This window comes from Sinocyclocheilus anshuiensis, unplaced genomic scaffold (assembly GCF_001515605.1).
Source record: "Sinocyclocheilus anshuiensis isolate Anshui unplaced genomic scaffold, SAMN03320099.WGS_v1.1 scaffold1143, whole genome shotgun sequence".
NCBI classification, from domain to species: domain Eukaryota; kingdom Metazoa; phylum Chordata; class Actinopteri; order Cypriniformes; family Cyprinidae; genus Sinocyclocheilus; species Sinocyclocheilus anshuiensis.
The window spans coordinates 1,309,205-1,320,046 of record NW_015546123.1 but is presented as its reverse complement, the minus strand read 5'-3'; the positions used below and the strand labels follow the sequence as shown (position 1 = coordinate 1,320,046).

Here is a 10,842-nt window from a genome sequence, read left to right as displayed (position 1 = left end):
ACACAGATGCGATAAATAATGTGAAATATCACACACACATAAAGACAGATTTACACACAAACACCCATTTATATATCAATATAAATGTGTCATACAGATATTTATATAGCAACAGACACACACAAGCTTAATAATCCACAGCAAAATATACTATATACACAAGGGATGTTCAATATATTGCATATTCATGAAATATTCACAATGATTTTACTGGCTTTTACTTTATTCTTAGATTATACATTTTGAATTAAGACATATACCCATGAAATATTGATATATAGCAAATACTGCTCCATATATATACACTACTGTTCAAAAGTTTGGGGTCAGTAAGATTTTTTTTTTAAGAAATGCATTTTTTTATTCAGCAAGAATGAATTAAATTGATCAAAAATATAATACAATTTTTAAAAAAGCTGAATTTTCAGCAGCCATTACTGAAGAAATTATTCTAAAATGCAAATTTGCTGCTCAAGAAACATTTCTTATTATTATCAGAGTTGAAAATAGCTGTCTAATATTTCTGTGGAAATTGTGTTACTTTTTTCAGGATTGTTTAATGAATAGAAAGTTTATAATTTTTTATTTTTGATTAATTTAATGCATCCTTGCTGAATAAAAGTCTGTATTTCTTTAAAAAAAAAAAAAACTTATTGACCCCAATTTTCACATATTTTTTGTCATATAGCCCAGCCAAGGATGAAATATACACAAACACACATTAATCTCATTAACAAGCAGAAGCACTCATACACACGCATCTTGTTCTCACTCATGAGCACGAGAACAGAGAAATAACAGATGGTATCAGCTCTCGATCTCACACATTCACACTTACATCACAAACTCCTGTTCATCCTCTGCCTGGAAATGATATGTTCGATTATCTGCAGGGGGAAAGAAGCAGACAAATTATAAGGGGAAAGAAGTGCATTATGTTAACTGCCCTTCAGTCCCTGAACACTGCACTTAGTGCTCTCTGGCTGAGTAATGGAGTTGGACTTCTAGAGGCCTTGCTAGCACTTGGTATGGATGAAAGTACTCTGAAAAGTAGGGCTGGGTTTTGACACAAATTTCACGATTCAATTCAATTCTCATTCACAAGCTTGCGATTCTATTCAATATCGACTATTTTGGATATATATCAGGTACAGTAATGCCAAATTTTCTCAAGGAAAAAAAAGCTCTCAACTAAAATATACATGAGAGTCAGTTGGTACTACATTACTATAATACTGAAGGTTAAAATGGACTGATTTGTTAAAATTACACTTAATGAAGTTTTTAAATAATAAAGTTACAATTACATAGTAATATTTCTACTTCAATTCGTTTTTTTAAATATAAACATAATGGTGGCTGTCATAAAAACTTGATGGATTTATTCAAACATACATTAAACATTGAAGAACAGTCAAATTTATAATGAATATGTTATATGGTGCATATATCTAGCAAAATGCCCCTCTCTACAGTTTATTTTTCTATCTGTCTAACGAGTTTATGGTCACCGAATATGTTTTGTTTTTTTCTGAGGTAAATGTGACGTTACATGATATTGTTTACAAGCCGTTATATTGACGTCTTTGCGCGGCTGAAACACTGATTGAGCGATTACATGAGATAGGATATGGATTGTAAAGTTGTACTCTTTCTTTTAACTTACCTTCGGATGTTTAGTCATGTTTATTTTGTGCCGAAGCTGGTATTAATGTGGAGGAGATGATCAGTTCATGTGCGCCTCGCGCTGCCGCGTCTGTTGAACAACTGAGGCGCTACAGCGATCTGTCACTCCACATTAAACAGCACAAAAACGGCATTTATTGTTTGAATACTGCAATACAATTTGCAGTTTTTTTAAATCTGAGACTTTGTTTCATATTAAAAGTACCAAAGCACAATGCTTATTGCGATATATTGTATGGGAGGTGCCCTTCAATATTCCGTTCATTAACTGAAAACAGGCTAGAATAATCGATTCATGGGATTTAAGAATCGATATCGTTCCGTAAAAATGAGAATCGATTAATATCGTGATATCAATATTTTTTACCCAGCCCTACTGAAAAGTTTGGTGGGGGAAGTGTGTAGCCACTCACGGGAGATGAGGTCAAAGCATTTCTTATCCTCTCCGCTGGGTTTAACCTGGCAGGTCAGCAGATTCAGTCTCACCGGCTGCCTGTTGGACTGGACAGAGCATAATTACAGTGAATGACCTGCAGACAGACAGACATAACAGAGCTCCGCCAGGGCTCAGCAATGAAGATAGTCTGATGGCCCCTGGGCCAGTTTGAGAGTCGACGGACCTGTCACTTGCCCTGTAAGGCCAAATATGTCATCAAGGTGAAGGCATTTACCAGGCTAACAAACATGAGGCTTTGTCAAAATAGGAAGAGTGACTTGGAAGTTAGTAAGGCTGCACAATTAATCAAATTTCTAATCGCGATTACAATTATGGATACCACGATTACATAATCGTTTAAAGTGGCAATTAATCATTTAAAGTCCACTTATGTTATTCTGCGTGCTTAAGATGTGTTTTTTTTTCTTTCTACAGGTTATCTTAAGGGTTTTTCCATTGTTTTAATTTTAGCATAGTTTTAGTATAACATTATAATTTATACTTTACTTTTTTTATTTAAAGAAGAAACCAATCCAATGTATAGTTGACATCTGAGGCTTAATACTATTGAAAAACAATAAAAGTATATAAGAGTATTTTCAGCTTGTTTATTTTCATATAAAAATATAAAATATAAATTGTGATAATCGTAATTAATAATCGCAATTACAATTTCAAGGGAACAATTGACAATTATGATTTTTGTCATAATCATGCAGCCCTATTAGTTAGTTATAAGATAAACATGCCATTGCTTTTTAACTGTTTATGAATTTACAATTTTTTGAATTTCAGCTATTATTGTAAGTAAAAAAAACTATACCATATAATATAAAAAAAAACTACAAAAACGCTCTTGGGACAAAAGCATTAGCTGGATGTAATGTGATAAAACAGATGGCTACAGCTCCATATTGGTAACAATAACAGCCGTGATGAAATACTGGATTGCCAGCACAGATCTTGAATGACATCTAAGCAGTATTGGAGAAATCATACTTCAGATACATGTAAAATATTTCTCACTGTTTATAAGAAATAACAAGTAATTGGTTTTAAATGGAGTACTCAATACAGGATCAACAATTTCTGACCCACAGTATTAACATTCAATAAATTCAGTAAACATTCATGTGCAATATTAATGCAACAACTATGATGACTCAATGTTCTGTTTCTGAATAATTAATAATAAGAAGAAAATTCATTTTGTAAAACCCAAGGTGACTAAATAGTGATTAAATAGGTGACTAAACAGAAATGCCAGCACTGCAGGAGCACTTTTATGCTGATGAAACACACAGACGTGATGGCAAAAAAGTTCTTCACATTAAAAAGCTATCAGACAGGAATATGAGCACATTGCCACAGAATCTGGAGAGCAAAATGCATTCGCTCCACATGGCATCTGCTGAGCAACAGTGTCCTTACAGCAGATTACACAAGGAAACTCATAGACCACCTGGGGCCCAGAGCATGCTGGGTCTCGTTCGTGCTAATATCATTAGTGTATGAGTCAGATCGCACCGGGTGCATGTTTCTATGGTAACTGGGCAGCGTTACCCCCCAATGTTCACCTTTACACAGCGAGTGAGAGTTTTGAGTGCTATAATGAGGAAACGAAAAGTCTTAAGATTATTAAACTGTGGTAGCTGTGTTGCTTCACTGTTTATATACAACAGTTTGAAAGCTACAGCTATAATTTAAAAAATCAGGCTTAAAAAAAAATATTACCTTCTGTCAAAGGGCAAGTAGTACTATAATGAAACCTAGCATCCTTTTAATGCAAATATCAGCAAATTCTGTAAGCTAGCCACCAAACACATATCTTGCAGTATTACTCTGAGTAGTGTAGTACTCACTGTGGCATGGGAGATTGTGAGAATGCCATTTTTCACTGAGCACTTCCTCCTCTGCCACACCTTACGGATCCTGAGAAAGAAAATGATAACATTCTTCCTTAGCATCTCTAAGATGTTTTGATCATTGGAAAAAAGCAGGGAAAATGTTGGAATTATTTCAGAAGAATAAAAATTTGGTTTTGTCACATTTGGTCTTCAGTCACATGGTCCTTCAGAAATTATTCTAATTTGTTGATGCTCAAGACACATCTCATATTTTTATCAATGTTGAAAACATTATTATTATGAGTGTTGAAAACCGTGTATTTCTATTTCAAATAAACAGCTGTTATTTGAAATATAAATATTTTGTAACATTGTCTTTATTTTCTCTTTTGTTCAATGCTGTGTCCTTGCTGAATGAAACTCGTAATTGTAAAAAAAATAAATCTTACAGAGCCCAAACTTTTGAATGGTAGTGTACAGTATATGATAGCTAAAATCTTGAAATCTTTTCTAACAAATTAGCACAATTTAGCATGCAAATTATGTAATAATTAAAAACATGGAATTTGTGCCTCTATTTCTTTAAAAAGAGCTTATTTAAGGGGAGTGCCAATCTATGGTACCAGCCTGATATTTATACTGTGTTTATTTGAGTGTCTTGAGACTTTAGAGCCTGAGAAAGCAGTGTTCAGAAGCAATGTGCTAATATTGAATCAATTAATTACAGTGTAGCCAATTCCATTAGGCACAATTAAGAGACACTACACAGAATATTTAAAAACAACAACAACATCAGACTACATTTCACGTCAAACTGTGAGCTCACCCATCACTCTTCTTAAACAGATAGCCCTTCTTCTCACTGCCAAACTCCTTATTGCCCTGCAGCTGGTGCATACTGTAACCGCTCTGCTTGCTCTGAGAATCCTGCACATCATCACAAAAACATTCAGAATCTAATAAATAAAAAGTATGACACAATTATAGATTGAGTAAATACAACTTTTTCTTAAAGGAAAAAAAAAACAGTGAGATCAAAAGTCTGAAACTACATTAAAAATCTGGGATTTTTATTTTTCGTTAAAACTAAGATTAAAGTTTTTAGATTTCAAACAAAGAATGTTTAAACATTATAATGTAAAATTGAGAATTTTTTTAACATTTTATTCTAGCACCAAATGTAACCACAATACGGTATGTGTAATTCTATTGTATTAAATTACAAAAATGCTTAACTAAATGAAAATGAATTTTAAATTAATTTTAAATGAAAATTAACAGCATTTTCAGTAGGGCTCCCAGACATTTGGACATACCATATATATATATAATAAAATCAAATGGGGGAAAAAAAAGTCTGGCAACATTAAATGTTACTTTTATGAACTTACTCTCCTAGACTTCAGTTGGAAGGCAGTGAAAAGGAAAAAGGAGGAGAGGAGTCAGAAATGCAGATTATTATTTTTGCAGTGTGCATAGAATAAAAATAAGAGCGAACCTAACGTTGCAATATTCACAGCCACGTTCGAGGATAATACAACGCAGAACATTGTTATTCAATCGAGACCAGAGACGTCCGGTTCAAATGGACATCAACTCCAAACAAAACACATAAAAGATCAAACGCTGGGCTCTACAAAAGAGCTCGTGTTGTCACTGCCTGACCCTCATGTCCATGTTTCCTCTCTCTCATGAGAACGTGTACACTTGCACACAAACACTGAAATCCTACTTCACATGTCTCACAGAGACAAACTGGACATGAAAAGCAAATTCACATCTTGAATCATATCTTTAACGCTGAGTACAGCATGTAAATCCAGATGATTCTACATGACGTTTATGGAAGGAATTGGCACTATTCTGAAAAATTGCCCTCTGTCATCAGTAAATCAAACACAAAAAGGCATCATCAAGCCATTGTGGATTAAAGGCAGAGGATATATCCTCTGGTGATGTACCTACCTCTTTCTGGTCCAGTTGTAAAGACGATTTAATGAGGTCTCTGAGAGCTGTGAGCTGTTTTTTCTCTTCGTCCTGGGTCTGTTTTATCTGACAATACAAGTGTCAAAATATGGGGTGAAATAAACAACATAAAACAAACACCTAATTTGAAGATGTTTCATAGTAGTAAACACTCTCTTGAGAAGGCACTGCTGGTGAACCTTTATTACTTGTTCGAAGGAACAGTTGTTTTGAGCAATACTTTTGAATATGAGATAATATTTCACTTATTTCGTAGACTCATATATTAATTATGCTTGTCTCATGATAGCATACATAATATAATTGTAATGTTCTCACAAGTAGAGCTGCATAATAATAACAGAACTAACGACAAAACAAAACAGCAAAAATAATTATAAAATGAAAGATTAACTAACATTATAGAGATCAGCTGCTAATTTCTCGATATACTGCTTCAACTTGTCAGCGGTTTTCAAGCCGTCCTGGAAAAAACTGAGAGAAACCACAAGTAGAACAAATGAAAGGTTGCAAGGCATTTGTTCAACACTACATGTGCTACTGTTGAAAAGTTTGGGGTCAGTAAGATTTTTTTTTTATGTTTTTGAAACAAGCTCAAGGCTGCATTTATTTGATCAAAAACAGTAATATAGTGAAATATTATTTCATCTTAAAGCAACTGTTTTATATTTTAATATATTTAAAAATGTAATTTATTCCTGTGATGACAAAGCTAAATTTTCAGCTCTTTTGTGGAAATTGGGATACATTTTTTTTCATAAATCTTTGATGAATAGAAAGTTCAAAATAACAACATTGAAATTGAAAACTTCTGTAACATTATAAATGCCTTTACTGTCACTTTTGATCTATTTCATGTGTCCTTTCTTTATAAAAGTAATACTTAAAAAAGTATTAATTTCTATGTAAAAAAAAAAAAAAAAAAACTCTTACCAACCCCAAAACTTTGAATGGTAGTGTACATTTAATAACTGTGTGCAATTTTAAACTCTTTGAATATAATATATCTCCACTTCACACCATAAATTCTGATAATTAACTAATCTAGGAGAATATTCTTAGGAATTACAGTAACACAACGAGAAAACAGGATTCTAAGACACTCACTTGCACTGTGCATGATAATACTTGATGAGATTCTGCAGGAGATCCACTCCCTTCTTGGTCTTAATCTCGTTCACTTTGATCAGGTACTGTTGGGAACCATAGACAATAAAGACACTAGTGTGTTAATATGAAAATACATTGACGTTGCACGCTTCTAAACACACACACGCTTTGAAGTGGTTAAAGTGGTTAAAGTAAAGAATTGTGTTTAAATGCTCCACCCTAACACATCTGGTATAAAACAGATATATAAAATAGAGGGGACCACTTTAGCCTGCATCAACTGTTATTATAATATATAATTTTTTGCTTCTATTGTAAGTTTATCTGTGTATTGCTTTGCTTATGAAATCAAATTGCATTAAAAGTTGTTTTAATGCACCTATTTTGTTTGATGATTAAATGGTTTGCACTTCGTAATTCAGCATTAAATTGTTGATATAGTTTTTGTTCCTATCTCGAAAATGACCAAATGCTCTACTGCAGACCTGATCTCCAGATCAATTCATCTTGGAGATATATGTGTGTATAAAAAATGTATAAAACATATGTACAAAAACAGCAACATCTCATGTAAAATTATGTTAAACATAAAGCTGGTCTGATATCCTGGTATGTCTATGCTGCATATTCTGCACCTGAATATACAAAGCCTACTGTTGCTTGACTCATGAATATTAATCAGGTTATGTGAATGGATAGTTCAGCAATGTTACCTAGCAACGTAAGAACAGTCTAATTAATATTCATGAGTTAAGACACTGCCATGCCATGATGTCTCGAGCAGCCACTTCAAAACTTGCTCCAGAGCATCTGAGTGAAATATGAATGCATTTGAAAATCTCCTGAAAATCTCCTCATCTCTCCTAGAGAAGATATCATGGCAGAAGAGAACAAGAGACAAGCTGAAGTTGCTGAACAATCAAAACTACCATCATGCTAACTTTTCTTGGGGGGAACGAGGAGTAAAGAGACAGAAAGTTTTAATTTTCACAAGCCCACACACCTCACACATCTGCAGCTGAAAGATCCTCCGCTCTTTCTCCATCTCTTCAGCGATCTCTGCGCCGGTGATCTCTGTACGGATCATGCCGTGCTGCTTGGCATGTTCCCTCTTCTCCTTCTCAATCTTTGTGCTACAATGAAAAGGCAAGAAACAGAAGATGACAGAGAAACAACAAGCTTAAGTTCAGCTAGAGGTTACCGCATGTGGCACTTTCTCTATGATGATGATATATTGTTGTGTCTGAGCAGCATAGCCATAAAATGAATGTATATCACTACATTACATTAAACAACGTTTTGTATACTAAGACAAAAGAATATAAACACATGATAATGATACTTACAACTTGGTCTCGTAGTCTTTCCAGGCCTTGTCGAAAGGCTTTTTAAGATCCTGTGTTGGGGGAAATAAAATAAATAGTGCAGGAAGCAATTAGGTTTACTGTGCAGCGTTATAGACCATTTTTCACAGTTGTTAAACTGAACACATTATTATACAATATAAAGCATCAAAGAAATCATCCAAATTTTAAGAGATTTGATCACTACACTGAAACTCACTGCACTAATGTATAGTAGTGACTGATATGCACTATAGTAATAGGCCTGTCGCAATAATCAATATATCGACTTATCGACACCATAAATTCTGATAATTAACTAATCTAGGAGAATATTCTTAGGAATTACAGTAACACAACGAGAAAACAGGATTCTAAGACACTCACTTGCACTGTGCATGATAATACTTGATGAGATTCTGCAGGAGATCCACTCCCTTCTTGGTCTTAATCTCGTTCACTTTGATCAGGTACTGTTGGGAACCATAGACAATAAAGACACTAGTGTGTTAATATGAAAATACATTGACGTTGCACGCTTCTAAACACACACACGCTTTGAAGTGGTTAAAGTGGTTAAAGTAAAGAATTGTGTTTAAATGCTCCACCCTAACACATCTGGTATAAAACAGATATATAAAATAGAGGGGACCACTTTAGCCTGCATCAACTGTTATTATAATATATAATTTTTTGCTTCTATTATAAGTTTATCTGTGTATTGCTTTGCTTATGAAATCAAATTGCATTAAAAGTTGTTTTAATGCACCTATTTTGTTTGATGATTAAATGGTTTGCACTTCGTAATTCAGCATTAAATTGTTGATATAGTTTTTGTTCCTATCTCGAAAATGACCAAATGCTCTACTGCAGACCTGATCTCCAGATCAATTCATCTTGGAGATATATGTGTGTATAAAAAATGTATAAAACATATGTACAAAAACAGCAACATCTCATGTAAAATTATGTTAAACATAAAGCTGGTCTGATATCCTGGTATGTCTATGCTGCATATTCTGCACCTGAATATACAAAGCCTACTGTTGCTTGACTCATGAATATTAATCAGGTTATGTGAATGGATAGTTCAGCAATGTTACCTAGCAACGTAAGAACAGTCTAATTAATATTCATGAGTTAAGACACTGCCATGCCATGATGTCTCGAGCAGCCACTTCAAAACTTGCTCCAGAGCATCTGAGTGAAATATGAATGCATTTGAAAATCTCCTGAAAATCTCCTCATCTCTCCTAGAGAAGATATCATGGCAGAAGAGAACAAGAGACAAGCTGAAGTTGCTGAACAATCAAAACTACCATCATGCTAACTTTTCTTGGGGGGAACGAGGAGTAAAGAGACAGAAAGTTTTAATTTTCACAAGCCCACACACCTCACACATCTGCAGCTGAAAGATCCTCCGCTCTTTCTCCATCTCTTCAGCGATCTCTGCGCCGGTGATCTCTGTACGGATCATGCCGTGCTGCTTGGCATGTTCCCTCTTCTCCTTCTCAATCTTTGTGCTACAATGAAAAGGCAAGAAACAGAAGATGACAGAGAAACAACAAGCTTAAGTTCAGCTAGAGGTTACCGCATGTGGCACTTTCTCTATGATGATGATATATTGTTGTGTCTGAGCAGCATAGCCATAAAATGAATGTATATCACTACATTACAACGTTCAACGTTTTGTATACTAAGACAAAAGAATATAAACACATGATAATGATACTTACAACTTGAGTCTTTCCACTTTCCAGGCCTTGTCGAAAGGCTTTTTAAGATCCTGTGTTGGGGGAAATAAAATAAATAGTGCAGGAAGCAATTAGGTTTACTGTGCAGCGTTATAGACCATTTTTCACAGTTGTTAAACTGAACACATTATTATACAATATAAAGCACCAAAGAAATCAAGAGATTTGATCACTACTTTGAAACTCCGCAATAATCAATATATCGACTTATCGCGCAATATATGTACATGACCTCAATAATTTTTGGTGACGGAATATATCGCCCATTATATTTACTTAAAAATGAATGTCACCATTTTTTTTTGCATTCCACTTGTGCAGCTTCTCGTTGATTACACGCAATACACGGAGCTTTTCCCTCACCATTGTAACGCGCTGCTTTTGCAAGATTCTGTGAAAACGTTTCAGCTTTTATTTTCCTTTTTTATAGGCTTAGATCTCTGCCACAATTCTGCTCGCAAAAGATCATATTTTGAGCGCACAAAAGTGCATTTTGCTTTCGCAAAGAAAACAGTATTTCGATCGCACGGAAATCAATTTTGCATTTAAAATAAGTTTTTGGATGTGTGCAGACCTCTTTTGCGCGTGCAACGTTTAACTAGCTTGCTCACCTGATGCCCCCCCTCTGTGCTCGCTAAATGCCAACAGCTAGCGTGCTCAACACAACCCAGCGTTAAAAT

At 34.5% G+C, this 10,842-nt stretch overlaps 1 protein-coding gene across 4 annotated transcripts in view; it reads right to left on the bottom strand.

Annotated features, from left to right (window-relative positions):
• The window catches only part of LOC107701019 (arf-GAP with SH3 domain, ANK repeat and PH domain-containing protein 1-like), a 48,957-nt gene that overhangs the window by 14,177 nt on the left and 23,938 nt on the right, over positions 1-10,842 (bottom strand). For 2 of the 4 annotated variants that reach the window (XM_016502919.1, XM_016502921.1), the window contains exons 5-14: positions 8,412-8,461; positions 8,069-8,198; positions 7,063-7,148; positions 6,354-6,429; positions 5,935-6,021; positions 5,361-5,369; positions 4,796-4,896; positions 3,985-4,054; positions 2,100-2,187; positions 839-887 (exon numbers count right to left, since the gene is read on the bottom strand). In XM_016502919.1, coding sequence (XP_016358405.1) covers positions 839-887; positions 2,100-2,187; positions 3,985-4,054; positions 4,796-4,896; positions 5,361-5,369; positions 5,935-6,021; positions 6,354-6,429; positions 7,063-7,148; positions 8,069-8,198; positions 8,412-8,461 — 746 coding nt within the window. The remainder of the gene's footprint in view (positions 1-838; positions 888-2,099; positions 2,188-3,984; positions 4,055-4,795; positions 4,897-5,360; positions 5,370-5,934; positions 6,022-6,353; positions 6,430-7,062; positions 7,149-8,068; positions 8,199-8,411; positions 8,462-10,842) is intronic. The other 2 variants (XM_016502920.1, XM_016502922.1) reach the window with 1 other exon arrangement.